Source organism: Bemisia tabaci, unplaced genomic scaffold, assembly GCF_918797505.1.
Source record: "Bemisia tabaci unplaced genomic scaffold, PGI_BMITA_v3".
NCBI classification, from domain to species: domain Eukaryota; kingdom Metazoa; phylum Arthropoda; class Insecta; order Hemiptera; family Aleyrodidae; genus Bemisia; species Bemisia tabaci.
In genome coordinates, this window is record NW_027311734.1 from 723010 (window position 1) to 745529 (window position 22520).

The 22520-nt window shown below is 40.2% G+C and overlaps 1 protein-coding gene across 5 annotated transcripts in view; it reads right to left on the reverse strand.

The window, feature by feature from the left end:
- Positions 1 to 22520, reverse strand: part of LOC109043025 (uncharacterized) — a 90532-nt gene that overhangs the window by 11835 nt on the left and 56177 nt on the right. For 3 of the 5 annotated variants that reach the window (XM_019060046.2, XM_019060049.2, XM_019060047.2), the window contains exon 2: positions 847 to 1071. In XM_019060046.2, coding sequence (XP_018915591.2) covers positions 847 to 1071 — 225 coding nt within the window. Of the gene's footprint in view, positions 1 to 846; positions 1072 to 2887; positions 3558 to 4273; positions 4691 to 22520 lie in introns of those variants that run through there. The other 2 variants (XM_072305637.1, XM_019060045.2) reach the window with 2 other exon arrangements.

A 22520-nucleotide genomic window follows, 5' to 3' on the forward strand; every position in this document is an offset into this window, starting at 1 on the left:
ACTGAAAATCGACATTTTTCACCGCAAACCGGCTTTTTCGCGGCACTGAGCAATTTGAGTTCCCACGCCCTATAGGAGCTTTTCCCCCTTCTGAGATTACACATGTCTCTGTTCTTTTCAAGTAAGGTATTTTTAGGGTTGGTTATCTAACACTTTAGAGAACGATTAACGATCCAATAGTCGATCTATCAATATATTATTCCTCAGATTTTTAGACATTTCTTAAAAGAAATTGTTTTTCCCCACGCATCATATCGCGCGATAGTCCCATCAGGTATTTGCACATCAAAAAAAATTCACCAAAGAAATTTTTGAAATAGCCCCGAGAATACATCCTGAGTAAATATCGTTTTGTCTTTTTGCGATGTTCACTCGGAATGTATTTTCAAAGCAACCTCAAAATGTCTCTTCGGTCAAAGTGTGTGCACAAATCGTCGTACCTCTAACGTAAGGGCGTAACTCTATTTCCATGCGAGCCGATTGAGCTATATGGAGAGCAGAGCCCACGTAGAAACTGAGATTCGCCCTTACGACACAGGGCCCACAGCGTGATTTGATACTCAAAAACTCTTGAGAAATGTCCGAAAATCTAGAAATAATCAATTGATTGATCGATTCTCAAATCCCTCTTCAGAGTGCTAAAACCTCAACTTATTAAATTATCGTGGGTATCTGATACACGTGTGAGTCACAAGCGCTTCTTGAAAGTGAAACACCAATAAGGGACCAGGATTTCGATCGCTCAACATCGAGTTATCGAAATCCTCCTTGCCTATTGGTGTTTCACTTTCAAGAAGTGCTTGTAACTTACAGGTGTACCTGGGCTTTGAAGTAGATTTGACTTACACTATCGATATTGACGGTGGCAGGACGAACGCTCTTCATCCAGAAGCACATGGCCAGGCAGATGAGGATGGCCCCGGCTGCGATGAGCCCGACGCCGATGTACCTGATGGCCGGCACGGGGTCCGAGTATGAGTCGGCCACCCCCAGCCAGTTAAACAGGGCGCCCACGCACAGTAGGGTCATCCCGAACCGGTACGGACGCTGCGACTGCTCCACCAGCACCATCTGTCAACAAAAACAAAAAACAATTAGTTAACCTCAACCAAGCAGGAACACAGAGTTAACGACATAATCAGAGACAGTTGAATATCCTACATATGCTTCGGTAAGTTCGCAACTCGGAAAAAAAGAAAATTCCATTTTACTCCAGACATAGGACCATACGCATCTTTTATTATTTTTCATTTTTTTTATACTCCGTCTTCGCTTTACATTGGCTGGTAGGCTGCGCCGTCTGACCGCTTTGCGGTCCAACCCCCTGAAGTGCCTCACGCCTCAGGCGTTGTGCATTGCTAGTTACTCTTAAAATATTATGCGGGCACAAATTCTTGTTCCGGAAAGTGTCCGACTTCACGTTTGAAATGCGCTGATAGTGCACTATTAAAGGACCCGAGATTTTCGTATTTTTGGATACCAGGACTCTGCTTGGTAATTGAATGGCATGTGCTAAAAATTTTTTCCATTCAATGAAAAATTTTCGGCTGAGTTCGATTTTTCGTTTTCTGCATTTTATTTTTAGACTTGGGCACTTCCCTGAACATGTTCAATCGAATAGCGTTAACCAAACCAGTCATTACGTTGTGTCTGTTTCAGAAGAATCGATTCATTTAGCGGCAGCATTTGGAGCAATTTAAAATTGGGCGGGATCGCGCTCAGAATGGGGAATGGGGAGATCATGGATGCCCAACAGACCATATCGTTCATGATATGACGGAGCATCTTATGTGCAGGATATTCATGCACAGAGTGCGGCAGATGACAGGTTGTCAAAAAAACTGCTGAATTTGGTTCCGTTTAGCAGAAGATGTATAAAAAAAAAAACCGACAAAAGAGTAAAAGGATGGAACACAATCCGAAATGCACAAGTGCGAGGTTTCCAGAAGGTTATGGTTTCGCAGATTAGAGAACAGTAATAGTGCGCCCGTATGATTTCGGTCGTGTTTGGCACACTTAATTTTGTTGTCGATGTTAAATGACAAATTTTGTCTCCTAGTGACAATCACCAGATAATCCAAAGAGTGCTTGAATGTATTGGATGGAATTAATTCATGGTTCTGGAATAAAATATCAATATTTTTGTAGAATGCCAACGAATGGCGCCGACCGTCTATATCAAATCACTCACGATACGGGTGCTTGAGGCTTGCAATTTTTCACGTAGATACTTAATGTTTTAGATAATTGTTAGCCAAGTAGTTGTGCTAAACTTTCTTATTCAAGCACCTTGTATCTTAACTGTAGAGCGATTTCAGACAAGCGAAGCAAACACATTTTCGGCACGAGGATTATATCGCATACGTTAAAGTGGTAAAAACGTGTCTCTCTCAAACATTCAGATAAGAACGAAGAATAACAAGAGAAAGAAGCGTGGGAGGTAATGTGAGAGAATAGGAAAAATGGTGGAAAGTGCTGATAGGTAGAGGAATAAAAATCAAAAGAGAGGGAAAGAAGAATAAGTAGAATAAGGATAAAGCAAGGAACAAGATGAGGGAAGAGAGGGAATTGAAGGAGAATGAGAAAGGAGAGGAGAGAGAAGACAAATAAAATTGAAAAGGAGGAGACACAAAATAAGAGGAATGAAGTGAAGCAAAGATGATGAAGGAGATGAAAAAGATGATGAAGAAAAAAGTGAAGAAGAAGAATGAGATAAAGAGGAAAAGGAAGGGGAAGAAGAGGAAAATTGAAATACTGTGGGTGTTGATATTTTCAGTAAACTTTGTACAAGAATATAAAATGTTTCAATGAGATAGCTAGATCGCTCAGACAAACGTTAAACGTTAAAAAGCTTCATAAAGATTAAAGCATTACAAAGATTCATTACCACTGAGAACTCAAAGCTATCTTCTGTAGAAGTCTCTGGGGGGTTCAACGACATTTATCTCGAACAGCGGATAGCTCTCCTATACCAAGAGTACAGTTTTGACAAAATCGAAACTTCACGCACACAGAGATACTCCCAACTATCAATAGTCAGATAGTCTTCGCTGAACGTCCGAAAAGACCGTCAGCAACAATAATTCAACTCAAACGCTTCGGTCCGGAGAATTTCAGAGGAGCCCTCCTCAACTAAGTCGTTGCACTCAAGATTTTAATCAGAACTTGCACCAATGTTGCACACGATAAGAGTTAGCAAAATATATCAATAAATAATAAAAAATCGAACTTTCCCCGCAAAATCCAAGATGCACCGTCAGTCCGTTGAGAGAAGTGTTCATTCTGCGAGGCCGAGCGAACGGCTCGAGGTGGCCCACCCTCTCCGGCTGAAGTGCTTGTTACGAAACTGTCATCGGTGAGATTGAAAATGACGTAGACATTTACACCTTGGTGATTAACGTTGTGACGTCTCACTTCCTTTCTTTTTATAGACTCTGAATTCATTATTCGATCAAATGAAGGATCCCTGAGGGCGAGGCAGGAAATCTACTCCAGGGCCGTACTCATAGTCATATTTCCGAATACGCAACAAACTTACGGAGACCACGAATAATTATCTATTTGAGAAACATAAAGTACATGGTTTGATGAAGGACACCATGAGCGAAACATTAAGATGATATTGTTCACTTGAAGTTCGCCTTCAAATTATCTGGATAGGCAACACGCTCACAGTGGAGCGCGAATAGTTGTCTGTTCGAGAAACATACAACCATCTTGCTCCATGCTTCGGTCGTATTAGAAGTGTCATAATGTCGTAGCTTCTTGAGAGAATTTACTTCTAAGGGTGCTGACTGCTGTGTTGAATTTCAAGCTCGTGCTTATCTTTTTTATGAAGGACCTCTTTAACCTTTCATAATCACGATGTAAACCTTATGAGGCCCACCTAAGGGATGAGCTACCCAAGGAATACGACTATGAATACATTGCCAAACTTTGCTTGAAAAGGTGAAAAATAGGTTCGAAGAGCTGTTGAACTTGATCGATGGAATTGGAAATCTTGATTTATTCTTGTCTGCCTTGCAGATCTCACTTATAAAACGGTCAATCGACCCTTACCGAACGTATCAAACAGATTATGTTGACAGTTTCTTTAGGCAAAAACAAACTTTACGAGTTTAAAACATACCGCTCATCATACAATCTCCCCGCGCTTTTGACAGTGAATTTCATTTGATCAAACGATGAAGCTTGAATTTACTTCTAACGAACAGAGGCAATTACAAATTGGTAAAAAAAAAATGTAAAAACCAAGACGGAATCAAATACTAACACTGGTGTCGTAGAAACTAAAAAAGTTGTTAACAGCCACCATTTCCAAGACAAAGCACTTTCAACTGTCGAGATAAATCGGAATTTCCAATTGATGTGGTTCAATTTTAAACTTAACGGGCTATCTCAAGCTATTTATAGTTTCAGGGGGATTTTAAACGAAACTACAAACAAGGTAATTTTGCGAAGACAATACACGTTAGCAAAATCTGCTTTGATAATTAGCGACTCGGGTACCGTCCAAACATTGGCAACGAGCAACGAACACTGAGTTGTCAAATCCAGAGAACTTGGTCTGCACAGATAACGACTCAAGGGTTAGGAGAGCAGAAAAAACAACACAAAACTAAAGTTCTTCCTTAAAGTGGATGCTATAATCTTCAAGTGTAACAATAATCAACTGAGTTTATGCACACTTCGATACATGCATAATCCAAACGTTTCAGTCGGGCTTTCATTCAGCGCACCTTACGAAGCAAATAACTGTAACCGTTGATTGTTGCGCAATACTGCAAACTGAAATAGATGATAATGAATTCTGGGTGGCGCAACCGCACTTGACGGGTCATTCGGAAGGTAATGTTTCAAAATGTTCATAGGGTTTGCTTTGCCCGTGAACTTCACTGGTGAAAATTACGGAACCTTTTTTTTTATTAAATATGGATAAAATGAAACTTTAAGTATAGCTTTGAAGTTTCTGCCGGGGAAGGTAAGAATCTTGATCAACAATTTTTTACTTATTACGGCTTTGTCTTGCTAACATCATTTCTCATTTTCTTCATAGCTCCTTATTCATTGCATTCTCATTTTAATATAATCTTTCATTCAGACTTGTCAAAGAAGGGCTCGGAGAGCTTACTTCGAACTTTTCAGACTTTAAAATCTTATTTGGACCGCGTTTAGCAAAAAGGAACCAAGCCACATCAGCTATTGCCAAATTTGAGTGGGCAATTTAATTTTTTTTACAAGAGAGCGTTTGGGGATTCCTTTGAAAATTTTAAGGAATTTGCTTCGTACTATGCAGAAAATTCACTGAAATTTGCACAAAAATTTGTAGAGCAATTTTCATATATAAAATATACAATTGCTCATTAAATTCGGCAATGGCTGATGTGGTTTAGTTCATTTCTGAGTAACGCGGTCCATTCAACATCATAATTAAAAAAATTCAGAGAATTTCTGTCGCAGTTGAATCTAGTTTCTGTGAAAGTTAAATGGAAAAATATTCAAAACTTTTCTCAAAAATTAATAGTTTACGAGTGAGAATTTGAAAAAATTTATTTTCTCATTCGGCGTTTTTCCACAGCTTGATGGATCATCCTGAACATTTGACCCCACAGAGACGCTTGTTGCTTTGTAGAGCGAAGAAAAATACAGACGATGGCTGTGGCGTCTAAAGTGACACTGTGAGCCACCGTTCCTTCCTCGAGAACACGATAATCGAGGTAATCAATACGTTTGACAAATCACCGAGTTGAACTGACGCATGTCAACAACCCAAATAACCAAATGAAAAAAGGCCGAGAAGGAATCAGGTTAATGTTCGATGCGGCGCGGCGGCGCTGACACCATTACGGAAACGAACTTGAGGAGTCACCGGCCCTCTAGGAGAGCGCTGCTCGAGTTCATTAAAAACGGTGTATTTATAAAAGAGATGCCCTGAAAGGCCCGCGGGGTCGGGGGGCTCGGGGCCAGAGGAGGCGGTTGTTCAAATAACGCTTGTAAATCAATTGGAGTTAACGACCTTATTAGTCAGCTAAGGAAGACATTACGGTCCTGAGCGTGGGCCAGACTGCGTTTCAGGAGAGGCTCACGGTGTCCGTGCTACGCGACCTGGTGCTCTAGCGTTTGCCAAAAGAGAGCTTTTCTAGTTTGAACCCGTCCTGGACACACGAAGATCACGAATATCTAAAGGGCATGCTAACTGAGATAATCGTAATATCGAAAATCATCATACAATTTCATAATCGAGCATGACCATCCCTGCTTGAAATTATATCTTTTTTAAGCGAATTTTTAGGAGGAGGAGACAAAATTTCTTAGCAGGAGGGTAAATTTTCCAAGGTCTCAAAAATGTATTACATTTGTCAAAAAAAAAGCTTTAAAAATGATCAAAATGAATATTGAAAGAGAGATCTAAAACGCATGGGGCAACCACCCCTATTTTTAGACGTAAACTTTTTTGCCCTTGAATTTTTTGTCCTCGATTACTATAACTCACTACTCTGGACCATACATGACACCGAAAAGTGTGCAGAATAAGCTATTTGTTTTGACATTTTTGAAATTTTAGTTTTTACAGCGATACCGGTAATTTTTACCTGCTAATGTTAGATTCTTAATATGAATAAATATCCACAAATATTCCGAGGGTGGCGTAGTCAGAAAGTAGTCAATGGGTTAGAGATCCATGACTAATTCTCTTGGCTGAAGGAATGAAGTTCAACTATAATTTCAGAACCAATCAAGTTAGTACCTCACAGAGGTGTGGGACCCAAAGTGTGTAGGTCAAACGCCTCTTTTTTTTAGAAGATATTCGATATCATATATTCTGTGAACGTAAATTCTCTCGCATTTTAAGACCATTGACGAAGTTTCCTCACTAAAGTAAGATAAAGCGGATTGAGAAAGACAAGATATCCGTGTCTCAAGTCCGTCCGAAATTAACGACTCAGGTTTTAATTGCATTACTGGTAGTTAGTAGCTATCAGACGCTGTACATTTCATTCGGTCCATGAGGGGCATTGGCAGCCACCGCCTCCCAACCCCCCTCCCCAAACTTGCGCGGTCCACGGTGGTCTGGGATTAAACTTTGCGAGTCCAATACCGCGTAATTAAGGAAGGTTTCCTGCTTTTAATTTCCTTTCGGCCCGCCAAGGTCCCACTAGACTTGTTTGCGGCTTCGGTCTTTTCCACGAACGCTCCAAGCGTCGGGTCAGGTCAATCCTAGAACTAGTCAACTTTTCGGAGATAATTAATAACTAAATTAAATAAAGCATTTCATTTCCACTGGCATGTGGACTTGGAAACCGCCTGTTCATTAGAGCGTGACGCCATAAATCTTTGAGTTGGATCAAAATTCATCGATCATATTTAAATTTTCCTGGGTTCGGCCTCAAAATATTCTCCATGGACCAACGGATGCAACCACGAGGGGGCAAGGGCCACAGTGTCAAAAAACTAAAAATTGACTGGTTCTTGCCACTGTTGGTATATTTAACAGAGGTTCGGCACGGTAAAATCCAAAAATTTCCCACCGAATCGTGTACTTAAAATGCTTTGAAGTTAGCAGTTTAAAGAATGGAAAGATAGGTCATTTAAAGTATTCTTCTACAAAGTTCTGGGTTCAAATCGTCGGATTGCAACGGTGCCATCAAAGCAAAAACGCCACAATTCCACCCTAAAGTCTACATATCCTAGAGTTTCTCCCCCAAAAACGTTCTGTTAAAAGAGAACCAATGAGCATTAATAATTTAAGTTTTCAAAGTGACCTGTGACATACTATCGTAAATTCAAGCTAAGGAAAAAGCATGGCATGGATCAAAGTTTTGTGTATAGGAGCAGTATGTGTATGGGAGACTAATGTAGATTTGAAGTGAAATTATGATTTTCTTGCTTTAGACGGTATGCTGCAACTTGACGTAAAACTGCAATAACGCAGCACAAAAAAACAAATTTTCCAACCCACCTTGACAAAAATCGCATTTAAAAACATTCGCTTCCAAGAGTTGATAGCAGGGTTAACCACTTCCCCATAGAAAAGCAATGATTTTGAATCCGTTGCCGGTTGTTTTCGTTAAAATTTTTTTTTTAAAAAAGGGGAGAGAATGTACGCAATGGAAAGTTTGTCATGAGGTCCCGATCGAGATCTGGAAACTACAATTGCTCATATTTCATATGAGATCGAAATCTTTATTTTATTAATGCCGCTTCGTATACTCAATTGGTTCATCTAAATGTAAGTTGTACTTCTAACAGGCATGGCCACGTTCAAACAGCTTATCAAAGAAGCTCGTAATTGCTATGAGATAAATATTACGTTCACGTCCTTCCTAACTTATGTCGTTCCAGTTATGAATCATCCCAAACGCCGTCGGTGTCACTTTTGTTCTAAATTCGAAACTCTTTTCGAATGACAGTTCTGTCATTTCACTACCCGCGGCATCTCAGCATCCTAAGTAGGCACTCAAGGTGACATAGTCATGTCAAGTTCGTGCTAATGAGGCTTCTCACGCGGCGGCGACCAGGCGGAAATTCGGACCCGAGTCAACGACTTATGCGTAATACTTATTCTCATCACTCATCTGCTCGGTGAATTAGGGTACAAGTCTTTCAATGTCTCCAGAAAATCCAACACGTATTCGGTGTCAAAGTAGTCATCCGCTCACCACGTTAAGTCTCAAGGGGTCCTAGTAGCAATGACAGCTAAAATTTTATTTTAAAAAAGTCGCATATATTAGAATGACAATTCTCGACATTTTTTTTTAAAAAATTTGTTGACATGATTCCTTCGTAAACATATGGGTTCACTTATAGATTTCCCCTTTCTTAACTCCTTTAGACCGCATTGAAACGATTAGCCTTTGAGCCTCTTTAAAGTTCTAAAATTAGCGGCGAAGTGTGAGATTTGGAGTAAAAGTAAGGTACAGGAGATATACAATCCTATTTTTTTCTGTGAAATCTTGAGTGTAATTGGCAATTTGGAGGACGGACGTGGTTGAGGGGTAACCATATGCCTCGCCGCTTCTTGGTACAAAGTTCTCGAAAAATCAACGCATATCGATAACACTCATTATTAACAGTCACTTTTCTCAATGGAGCTTGCGATTCTCTGAAATTCTTTCTATACCGAAAAAGGGCTCAAAATCCGAGAGAAGTATTAGCAGTAAGTACTCTCTGGAACTCGTGATTTTCTGAGAATTTTCTCTATGAAGAAATGACGAAAATCCTAGGCTTCGCAGTGCAAAAGTTAGCATGCACGCACTTAGCGTCCCAAAAACAGAATTTTAATTACATGCTTTGGTTCGACCTCTAAAGAAATTAGTGATCAGTGCTTTTGAAACAACTTAGGTTCACGTTATTATTATTCTCTCTGCATTTTCAGCCAACAAAACACGATTCTGTGACTCTAAGTTCATTTCCCTTTAACGTTAACGCACCGATAGATTAAAGCTGAATACACGTAATGCACGTGTTCCTTCTCTTAAAGTAGGATATAACAAGAACAGCTTTCTGTTCAATATTTTAAATAAAACTTTTAATCACCTCCCACAGGAGAGGTCACCTCTTTTAATTTAAAAAAGACAAGAAATAGCTATTCATCACTCATTAAGTCTTATGATGGGAGGAATCGCGCAGTATGGCCCTTTCAAGTAAAAAGCTTGAGGCTTTTAAGTCAGAAATGACGTCGAACGCTGCAAAAGTAAGTTGATTCAATTCGAAATCACGGTAAATCTAAAAATGTTTAAAAACAATGCCGACTTATTTGAAAAATACTGCACAATCTCGCGCTAATGAAGTTCACCGCAAACAACCTCCCTCTTCCCCACCCCTCTCGTCATTGCGGCTGCTATATTCCTGCGCACATTCTTCATGCTGTCAGGATTTTCCACAAAATTCTTTGAAGCTCTCGGGCATAGCGAAACTGCCCAGAAGTATTTAAATTAGGCTCAGCAAGAGAGCCCGCCGAGGAATAGACATAAAAACATCGCCCACGATGATGCCACTCTCAGAGATATTTCCTATTTCTAGCCGCGGACGAGTGAAAATCATCGACGAGTAATTTTTTTCTGACCATCATGATCTATTTTATCGTTTTATTTTCGTTCCTTCGTTTCAACCTATAATGGTTTTATCGATAAGCGCTTCTTAAATAAATTCACATTTGCGAAAATAAATAACAACTTTGCTGAGATATCTCGCACCTGTGATAGACGATGGACTGCGATTGTTTTCATTTTTATTGTCCGTTCTGCCTCTGTCTAAATATTTTTGATTACATCCTTTCACCATTTCTCCCTATGAAACGTAGTGTGCAGGACTCAGTCCTATTATTAAACTTAAATCAAAGCTCTCCCCCCCCCACCCCGATTCTTCGATTTGAGCTCAGAATTCATATCCAAAAAACTAAAATTTACAGCCCCTCAGTAACAATTTGGTGGCGATTCTTGAAGAATGGCCACACTGAGCTTCGTCCTTTTAAACGTATGAAAAACAATTGATACCCATCGATTTTAGGCTAAGCTAGCAATCTAATCAAGAATCGATCATTTATAATGAATGTAAATGGAGAAAAAACAGTGTGGCTAATTTGCGAGAGTCGTCAAATTACTGTATTTTTACACTTCTTTTTCGCTTAAGAGCCCTATAGAATCATTTATCAAAATGTTCAAAATCAGGGTTGCCACTTTAAAAAACGTACGAGCCTAATATGTTCCCTCTTAGAGGCAAATTTCAGTATTATCACTAAAGTCAGTAACATAAACTGCAATTGAGTGCTGATTTGCCAGCTCGTGCCAGGAAACCCCCTACTTTTTCTCAACTTCAAACTCAAAAGTGCTAAATCCGCACTGCTCGAAATCTGGCGACCAATCCATGATCCCTAAGGATTAGTGACGAATCGATAATAACGACACATGCACTTTTTTATAAAAAAAAGAAAAAACTGGAGATAAACGCCTTTTCTGGGCGGGCGTGATTCGAGCTGGTGGCCCATTTCGCGAGTGACTCACTTTTTTACGTGTTTACGGACGTGTCAATCAATGTGATGCATGATGTACACACCGACCCCACTTCCATCGCTTCTCCGTTCTATTCGGTTTTCCCACGTGCGTAAAACCCGAAGTGATCAGCTTTTACCACTCCGCCACACTGAGTAAAAACGCCCTATGAAGAAATGGGATGTTTCCCAATCGCCCCCGATAAAACATTTATTTTCGAGGGAAAAAATTAATATTTTTTCTTGAAAATTTACGCAGGAACGCTACGTTCAAATTTGGTTTAAATATTCTGTGAAATTTGAAGAATAAAGCGCGTAAGTTTTCCAGAAAAAGCATATTATATTCGAGGAAATTTTTCAACGCCCGAGTCCTCATACGACGTTTTTCTTCAACACTGCTCCGCGGCCTCGTTTACTCTTCCTCCGCGTGTGTGAAGGAGGGTATTCGTGCGTGGAAAAATTGATCGCGTTTGACTTTCGATTTTATGAATGGAAATAAGGTCGCATCCAACAGCCTATTAAACAGGAAAGTGCACTTCATTTAAATGTATTCTGCGTCAGAGAGACTGGGAATGAAAAATTTTGATTTGACCATCCACGGAAAAAGATGCTTTTGATGCCGGAAAACTTAAAATTAAGCCGCTAATAACGGATCAGAGTTAAGTCTTCTATAAACATCCCGAGACTGAGAAGCACCCGAAAATGTCAAATCAAACCGGATTTGTGGTATTTTTAAGTTTATCGATTAAAAAATGTTGTATGGAGTAAACACTGTTTATTGATTCTGTTGTGTTTAGCATACCAAAGTACGCGTTCTTATTTTGATCAGGGGCATCGTTATTCCTCCACCTTCCCTCCCCTTCAAAAAAACTAGGAACGAAATTACAGAATAGGAAGATAATGTTGCACCTTCACGCTTTCTATAGTGCAAAATTTACTAGAGCCGTTCGCAACCTAAATTTTAGGACCCCAGCAAGTATTTTTATCTTAAGAATGCAATATGAATATGAGCATTCAAAAGTTCATTCAAAATAGATTTCTTTGAAATATTCAGGTGCACTGGATTTAATCGCGAATAAAATTCTCAGAGAAGTTGAAAGACAATAAATCACGAATTTTTCTGAAAATCGTACTCTATTGAGAGATCCTAGGCAACTTCCAAATACGATTCTTCCGTGGCAGAGTAGGACAGTAAGGATCTCCCTTTCATTAGATTTTAATTTACCTCTTTTGCTTTAAAGCGATAAGATTCAGGTTTCCTCCTTACGGTAAATCCAACTGCTCATTTGCACTTCTGATCCGACTAATTGTGAGGCATTCGCAATTATGAAGTGAGATCAAAATGAGTCTAATGAGGCTTTTGACGCACTGTGCCGCAGTGTTGGTACTTGGCTGATTTTCCCGCTGAGACACAGCGTTACGCACGCCCAGAGCACGGTCGCCAACGTGGTTGTTTCACGTGAGAAGGAGACTCCAATGCCAAACTGCCGCGAAAATGTAAAGTGTAGTTACTTCAAATGTATTAGATTTCTTTAGATTCGTTCGATTTCGTTGGGTTTTTGGTCCCAAATGCCGAATAGTGTCAAAGATGTTTACTTGTTTCAATAATTACGGGAGGGGCCGTTCCTAGGGTGCGGCTTAATTTCGTCATGTCGGTCCGGGGTTCGACGAGGTCCGGGTTGCAATCGATGATATCTATGAAAATAATAGGCTGTATTAAATTTTAGCCAATTTGCAGCTTTTTTAGCTGATGCTCAAAGGGATCAAAACTAAGGGGCAAAATTACATTGGTTTAAATGGGCGGAGAAACGCCTGATCTGCGAAAATGCGTTTGCGAAAATGCGAAAATTTATCTAGTTTGAACTAGATAATTGAAATAATCAGCAAATGCAATAAAAGAACATATTATATGGTAGCACTTTTGTATTTTTTTTAAAAAAAAATATTCTAAGTACATCTAAAGCTTTTCTATGTGAAAAACAAAATAGCTCGGCTTTCTTAGAAATGTTAGTGGTGAAATGGGCCATAATTAGCAGATTTACAGAGCTCCGTAGATCGCGTAAAAAGCGAGAGTTAAAGATAAATTTGGCGCGAAGCCAAGAAGATGTCACGTTTTATGAAATTGCACGTGTGCACCGAGGCAGGCTACTCGCGAGCTCAATGATGCGTAGCCACATGTGAGCTTCGTCCATGCTTAAGCAACGCAGCTTCAATTATATTTTTTTATCCTTGTTCATGCGAATTATTTAAATTCTCGCCGGGTAATACCTGATATTGACCAGCGGGAATGGTAAAGATACAATATGTCAACGGCTCAAACAGAATTCGAATTATTGCTGATACCTTTAAAAGCAAACGCCCCTAACCTAGGTCACAACTGCGCCCCCCCCCCCCCTTTTTAAGTCTTGGTTGACAGTGGGGCCGAAAGGACGGACTATAACTGGCAGTGTGTTCATTTAGCCTTGGTAACCCATTTTTAGAGAGGAGTTAGATTCGGTAAAATTGTATTGAGTTAATTTGTGTATTATTATCGTATCTTTATTTATTCCTTGGAAAGCTGATTGACTTAATTCCTTGATTTCTGTGATTTTTTTTTTGCGCTGCTTGAAGACTATTTTATGAACTTTTAAAGCCGTCTAGGCGCTTCAATGAAAGAGAAAAAAATAAGGACAGATATCGTGTAATATTGCAATAAAGATCGCGACTTCGAGTTTATCAATCGATGTACGAAGCCAACCCGAGATTACAATTCCTTTAAAATCACCTGGAGGGGATTTGAATTTTAGACCATTGGATGGTTAGCTAATTAATTGTATCAACAATCCAGTAAATGAGGTTGAAAGAACCTAACTCATTGTTGAACTTCAGAATTAATGAGCGAAAGGTCAGGAGATTCTTGTCCCGGTACCCCTCTTGATAATTGAAACGTTCGTAAAAAATGAGGTAATTATAATTCCCAATTAACCGTGTGATACTTCGAGTTTTTATTACGCTCGTTCATATTATCTAAATTGGGGGAGAATGCAATTATAAAGGTTGCAGTTGAAAGAAAAGACTGAGGTTGACCCAATTGTTGAGGCGAAATGTATCACTCATTGACTGAGAGAACAAAAGCACTTTTTAACATCAAATTCTGAGGAAAACCAGTTAATTATAATCATGAATAGCTCTCAACTCCTCTGCGCCAAGCCTCTTTTCTTACCTTTCAAGCCAACCGTAAGAGTTGCAAATTTTTTCGAGGTTTGTGAAAATTGCATGATGCCATCAAGCATCTATGTTCATTCTAGAGAAGGGGGCGTCAAAAACTTTGTCATCCGGCTTTAAATAAGTTGCGAATAATATATCTCTTCAATTAAGCTTTCTGATTGGCTGATTCAGCTCATTTTTAGGGACCGATCACATTATTGGCGGCTGAGATGGAAATTTTCATGAAAAATAGGATTTTGAAATTTCACGGTTAAATTTCAGACTATTTTTCATGAAATTTACGTGAATTTTAACATGAAGTTTCAAGTGCGATCTCAGATTGGCGGGCGGCTGCTAGCCACAACTGAGGAAAATTATGCTCGTAACCACAAATAATTTTGATGGAAGGGGTTAAACAGTAAAAAACTAGGTTGTATCAAACAAAATTCTCAGTTGAAATATCATACCTGCTGGATTTCAAAGTGGTTCAAACTGGAGGGCTCAGCTGATGTGAATTTGTTCCCAGTTCACTTGGCATGGATGCACAATATAACTTGCCACACATATTGTCAGAACATCTATGATACTTCATTAATCATTTTACATTCTAGTTAGTCATTTCCGAAAAATCTCTATCGGATACCCTTATTTCAGGCCGAAATCATCCGAACGCGAAACATTGCATATCATTTGTCAAATCTAAGGCTGAATTTTCGCATACAGAAATTCTCAGCTTTGATTTTCAATTAAGGCTGAAGCTAAATAGCTAGGGTTTCTAAAAAATATTTTTAAAAAATAGCCGGCTGAATGTATCAAAACCGGTTCATTTATGGAGTAAAATTAAAAGCGCGAGATCAACATTTCAGCAAAATAAGATCAATATAGCAATGCTTGTTTACTATCGGTATCGATCCTCATTAATTGGTAATTGTTCACTATTCGTAGCGAGGTCGAATAAAAATCCACCTCAGTGCTGGTACACCACTCACTCTTTTACCGACGAAACTTTTTCCAGGCCACACGCACATTTAACACTCCGACACCTCCTCCACACGTCCGATACACAAACTGAACCACGCATTCCCGTTAGCGAACGCGATAGGTGTTAAGGCCGGACAAAAACTCGGGAAACTTTCTAGCTTGACGAGCGCTGAATCCGGCTCCAGCTCATCGATGTCAGGTTGGATTCCGATTCCAGGATCCGCATCCGCTCGGAATGATGAAATAAGGGAATTCCCCGCGGAGTGGCAACAAGGCCTGCGTCACAAGGGACAGGATACGGAAGTTTGACGCATGCGCGGATAATGCCCGACTTAAGATTAAGTCCGAGACGAACTAATCCTTTTCGGGATTGTCAGATTGAGGGAGGAACGATGCATTTTTTACCGCGGAAAGTTGTCAAGCAATCGCGTAAAACGACCCTAGTAGCATTTTTCAACAGAAAAATCGGGATATATTGCAGTTTTATCAGCAATAAAATCACTAGGATCGTCAACATCTGAGCGATTATCCTCGATCTTATCGGGATAAAATCGCGATTTTATCACCCGACAGTTTATCGTGATATTTTCGAAATAAAAATCGCGATGAATGACGAGATTTGATCTCGATTTTATCGACGAAAATGGATCGCGATTTAATCGAACCGAAAATTGCGATGTGCAGCGATTTACGTAGTTGCCATATATCGTAATTTTTAATGCAATAATATCTCATTTTATTGCCTCCGATATAATCGCGATAACCAACCGATAAAATCGCTATTTATCGCGATCACAGCTCCTTGGGGATTGGTTGAAAAAATCGTCAGTTTGAATTGTTGATTAAAAAGGTATATACCTTCCGCCATATTCTTACATAAAAATAATGGTCCCTAATCATCAAATATTCTCCACGCCTTTTTAACCCTATTGAAGGCATCATTTTAACATGGAGCTGACTAAATCCCTAAACTTTTGGAGTTTTCAAAGAATTTATGTCTTCCAACTTTTTCGAAGTAAAATATTAATGATAAGCCTAATCAGTGAATTCTACCTGCCTTTCGATTTTAACTTTAATCTCGCAAAGAAGAAGGGCATGAAGAAATACGTTCAGACGAAGAGGTTATTAGAGCACTTGTCGTAGCTATAGGCACAGCGGGGAAGTTCACTCAGACTGTTTACGATGGATTCGCCTTCAATTCTTAAGGTAGGCAAGAGCGGGCGCATAGGAGGTGAAATAGTGGTTTTATCAGTCATCCAAAGGCAACTTCACTGGTAACAGCAGTTCATGAATGGTTTTGAATGAGTCATCGATTTGCCTCAGTTTAAATTAGAGCGATTTGGCGACATTGACTTTTTCCCCCTTGCATCTCACCTGGCCCCGTTTGCGGAGGATATGACTAACGCTCCGTTCAAATATGATAATTTCTCCTCACGACGGATGCAACTGAAATTTTGCATTCACGGTTTTGTCACTATTTTGTTCGTCAACAAAATGCCCCGCTTTTGCAATATCCTTGAATCAGAATCTTCTTAGGATTGCGACATGCTCGAGCAATACAAGTTTGATTCGGTGAATCCAAAACTATGTCGCGTCTTGTGGAGATTTTTGTGAGGATTTTACAAGCTATCTCTCTCATGAATATCAAGTCTACCATCACTTGTTTTTGCTATTTTTCAAAATATTTATAGAGGTGGAGGGTGAGTTTAATACTCAAATTTCGAAGTACCGATAAGTTGAATGTTATGCATGCAGTGAGGAAATTCACGAACAGCTTCTCCGGAAGAAATGAGCGGTCCAAATGAGCAAATATGGAACGTCTAGAAGAGATTTCGCGCTTCATCGAAAGGGTGAAGCTGAGCCCTCAAAAATAAACTCTTTTAGGAGTTCTGGGTTACCATCAAAATTTCCAGGTTTTAAGATTTGGATTTTTTGTCCCGCGTCGAAGGCCATCACCAACTGAGCTTGTTGCCAATCTTAATGAAAAGTCGGAGTTGGAAATTAATTTGAGAAAAGGTCGCGGTGACAAAAGCAAATAAAACCTTATGCTCTGTTTCCTCCTTAATAGTCTGCATACAACTTCTGTCATTTGTATTGGCGGATCCAGCAGATTTACAACATTGTCTTTTTTCCATTTAAACCTATGGAAATGAATCGATTCTTGGGGGGGGGGGGTGGCAGTTGCTCCGACAAGAATCGATTTTTCAGCCTGTGTTTAAATGGAGGAAATCCGGTGTTGCCAAATTGCTGGATCCGCCCCTGCGGACTGATTATTGAAATTGATGGACAAAGCAATAGACAAAGAAGACATAGGGAGTATGGAGCCATCCCATTGGTTGAAATGGGTGGTTCCGATAGACAAAGGGAGAAAATTATAGACTAACTGTCGGTTCTCTCGCGGATTGCCGTTAGTTAGTCTATTACCTACCTCTTTTGTCCATTGCAACCACCCGCATCCACCAATAGGATCTCTTCATATCGCCTTTGTCTCCTTTATCTATAGCTTTGTCTATCAATTTCAATAATCAGCCCGCAGGTCATTTGTCTTATTTCCTAAGAGCTCCATGAAGCCTGAGATTGCTAAGACAATCAGAATTGGGTCCTCCCGTGACCTCCATGAAGATACTCTAGTTCACACGAGGGACTTGGATTTTTCGCGAGTGAGTCGGCACGGAATCCATTGTCAGACGGAATGACTCAAGTCTGGCGGCGAGACGCTCGGTCTGTCAGACCTGTCGGCGTCGGTCATTCCTCGACGGGGACGGACGTGGACTCAACGTCGACATTTGCCGTGCATATTCACGGCGCGGCGGCGGAAATGCGGTTGCGGTCGTGGAAGTGGACGTGGATGTGGAAATGCCGTTCTAATTTCCTCCGGCCCGGCCACCGCCGCTCCGCTGACGTTACGGTTCTTCTTACGCTGCGACGGATGCTGACGTCCACCCTTGCCGGATCGACCGCGAAATGAACGCGATTTCTTTAATTAATAGCGCATACCAGGGAAATTAATAATTCCGTGTATGGATGGCAGGGATATCAGAATTACGTTGATAACGGATATTGGTTCCTGCAGATAATAATAATAATAATATATCTTTATTTGTTTTTTGGCTTGCACATGGCTTCTACAAATGCGTCGAATTTTTCTAAACAAGAAACAAGAATAAATATATGTATATATATATAAAAAAAAAAAAAAAAAAAAAAAAAAAAAAAAAAAAAAAATTTGCAACTTAAATGAGATAAGAAAATCAAAATTGGGGATAAAAGAATTAGTCCAGGCAATAGAGCATTTCTTGGGGGAAATTTTCGGTAAAACTTCCTGTTGAGTGTATTTTTGGATGCTAAATCCGAATTTTGCACGTGTAAAGATATTTTCCGCCGCTAAAGCAGTCATTTGGAAAAAATCGACAAGAACCTCAACTGCGTTAATGGGGAATTTGAAGAGAAACTCAAAACTATATTGGTTAAAAGAATCAATTTTTACTTTTTAGAGCAAACTATGGACACGAATACCATCATACGTGTATTATCCCGGGTGAAATATCGATACAATGGGAAATTGGTAAACCAGGAGAAAAATAAGCTGCAAACCCAAAACAAAATTTCAAGAATATTAAGATAGGCTTATCACGATGCCATCCATCTATTACCATTAAGTCAGTCAGATTGAATTCGATTCAAATCCCTCTTTTTAGACTGATTTTCATAGCCGAAACACTTGAGGCAGCACCTGGATCCGATGGTCGTGTTGACGCCCTTAACGCGCTCTTAACGTTGATTGCAATGACCCGGACTATACAGTTGTCCTACTTCATGACTTCAATTATTTTACGAGTTTTTTTCGGTTTTTGAAATTTTCTCGGCATTGTACTCAAGGCAAAATGTAAATTTCTGAACAACCCAGTGGCGATGACTTAAGGGACATAATTCAAATATTCCAGAATCAGCGGCAATGCTGTTGCGGACATAGTTAGCATCGGTAACTGGCTTACCGCTCAACACTCAACCGTCACTCTGGAGTCCTAATTAATTATTCACTTAGCGTGAGCTGCCTCCATTAAATGCGAATCTTCTCCCCTGCTCCATGCGGAGCCGTTCACGTCAAATTGGTTCTCCGGGAAGTAGGTCCCTGGTCCCTCGTCCACCCCTTCGCCCAAATTCAAGACGGTAAGCGCACACGGGATCTCTACAGGAGTTGGAAATACTTGGAGATGGAATGCAATGCAATCCACGAGAAGCATCTTTGACCGGCTGTCACTGGTTTCGGGTCTTTGCATCTCCAAAGGAGGATCTGAATGGCTCTCTCCCTCCGTGCCTGAAAGCTCACTTGTCATGAACCTCGTTCTAAATAACCTCCCACGTTCCGTACAGTTAGTCTCCCGGTACATTCAGCGGCCGTCCGTAAATTACGTCAGGTGCTTGGATAGAGGAGGGTTTGAGACTGTCTGACGAACCCATTTACAGGACCGGACTAAGGGGGTGGCCACATGGGCCGCGGTCCATGGCGGCAAATTTAGGGGGAGGCAAATTTTGCGATGTTTTTAAATGTGGGTATAAAAAAATTGGTATGAGTTTGGGTTGGTAGCCGAGTGCTAGAAATATTAAACTTAAAATTAACTAAATTTGATTTTCTACATGAATTCGGTCGTGTGGATTTTTGTCCAAATTTCAGTGGATTTTTTGCATTGTACGAAGCGAATTCCTTGAAAATTTTAATGAAATCCGCAAAAATTTTCTCTTGTAAAAAATTGAAATGCCCAGTTGAATTTGACAATAGCCGATGTGACCAAGTTCCTATCTGCTGCACGTGGTACATATAATGGATTAATATTTATTTCCTATAGGTGTGATCTTTGGAAAACACAGATTCCTCCAAAACTTCGTTCTTCCGGAAGTATTGTTCTAATGGACCACTAGACAGGTACGAATTTCAACATTCTGACACATGTTTCTTAACCAAAATTTCATGTAAAACACGATGATCACAACGAAAGTTACCGATATCAACTCCTTGCGAAGATATTTAATGATTCTTGATGCGTCAATTCAAACTACCCGCTCATGAAAACTCAATGCTCTACGTGACTCACATCGCGCACTAAACGTTATCATGACAGTTTCTGCGATATAAAAATCTGGCAACCTCAATCTAGACGCTTTGGCTCAGCTATTACAAATAGCTTATAGTTTGAACAACACATGGTGGGAAATGAACATTGTTCGATTGAGGAGCTTGCTGAAACCTTTGTAGTGCGCGATTTGACTCACTTAGAGCTTTGAGTTTCTTGTGAGCGGGCAGTTCAAATTCCTCGTAACCAATGTGAAATAAAATCGTTCATATCCTCGTTAGGAGTTGGTTTCAGTAATTTTCGTTGTACGAATCGTGTTCTACGTGAAATTCTGGTTAAGATACATGTATCAGATTGCTTAAATTCGTACCTTGTCTAGTGGTCCATTCTGATTAGAAGTATTAGAACAAGAATCTGCGATACTTGCTATCCAGATTATCGATTACCATAACACGAACCTCCAAAGCTTTATACAAATTAGGTGTAACATACCAGGGAAATAAGCTTTGAAACGTTCAAAAGGGAAGTATTCATCAATCCACTCTCCGTAAGCGTCGCGCGAGGCGTAAGACAAAGACGCAAACGCGAGGCAATAACGAATCAATATGTATAAGGAACGACAAACAACAATATATTCAAATATCCCTCCTCGGGGACGCGCGCTCTGCCAGATAATAATGTAAATAACTTATGGGTCCCGCCTTTGGGAAATCCTAACGACGACTTTATACGCATCGATCGCGTTATTCCGACACCCGATAAGTAAATCTTTTTCGAGCGGCGCAACGAAGAGTAAAACAAGGGACTTTTTCGCCTTGGCCGTGACCTCCGGGTTCCGTTCGCTGCCAAGGATAAACTCTCCGCGTTTCCTTTTAGGTGCTTATCGGCCAGCGATGTCAGACTTTCTGGGACATTTGCGTTGCGAATCAGCGAGAAAGTGTTGAGGGAGGATTCAAAATGTCATGGGTTGTTTGGTAATGCGCACATCGCGCGACCTACTTCTTAATGCGTGTAAACCAAATAATTTCGCTTTAAAATGCTTGGGGGGAAATTTACCCCGTGAATTTCTCGGAAAATTTGGTTAACAAGAATGGAGGTCGAAATCGGACGAAATCATGCAATAAGGAACTATGGTTTCCCCATCATTATAGAAAAAGTTTATTTTTTGGAAGAGAAACAAGTCAACTTTACAGCTTAAAATGTACAGGGAATATTCAACGAACTGAGAGGGGAAACATCATGGACTTTTTAAGAAATTTCGTTGACAAATTTTCTGAAAAAAGAGAGATTGATGCGGGAAGTCTGCAAAGTCGCAGGCGGAGATTCGTGGTTTCGCTCTTTGGTCATAGATACTTGCTATTGATTTCCCTTCGGAAACAACGCGCTTTCACATTTTACCTCCATCTGTGAGTAATGCCGTCCCATTATTCATAGACGGCACCTTCTTAATCCCAAATAGCATTTTTTAACAGAAAAATCGCATTTTGAAATTAATTTAAGATTTTTTAAAGATTTTTTGGTAATACATTCGCTAGGATCATCAAAATCTGAGCGATTATTCTCAATCTTGTCTCAATTTTATCTCTACAAAATCGCGTTCGCAAAATCGAAATTCGACCTCAATTTATCACGATTTTTTGTTCGATAATATTGCAATAAATCGATGTCGATAAAATCGCGATGTATTCTCCGATCAAATCTCAACTTATCGCGATCGCTGCTACTTGCGGGTAGCTTCAGATGCTGCGATTAACAATTTTTTGTGGAATCGACGACCCTGAATAGGCCGCTTAAAAGCTTCGGGAAAAGGGATGGTTCCTTTAATGGGCAGCTTTTAAAGTCACACGCTTGTTTATCGATCTTGGCAGAAACGTGACGCGGAGCCATAACCTGCCCCTCTTAATCCGTTCACGTCCCTGAAGGCCACGGCTAAAGTTCAGCAACGCACTTGCGCGCCGTTGCGCAAAACCCGACCAGGTTTCCTTCCACGGGGACGAGCACGTTACGCAAGCCCGAGTCTGGATTTCGTTCCTGCTCCAGATGCGCCATCGATTCGCTGCCGGAAAATCGAGAGTAAATAAAGAAATAAATTCACGCGAAAGAAAACAAAACCGTAAAAACTTAGCTTAAGAGAACGTCGCTCGCGTCGTGACGTATCGCGATGAAGAACGATGGCGCGCCTCGTTAGGAATCGAAAATAAAAGGATTAAAATACGTAACTATCCATAGTCACGCAGTAGCCGTGGGGCAAAAGCGAAATCCGACCGGATCAGGGATCGTAAACATATTGA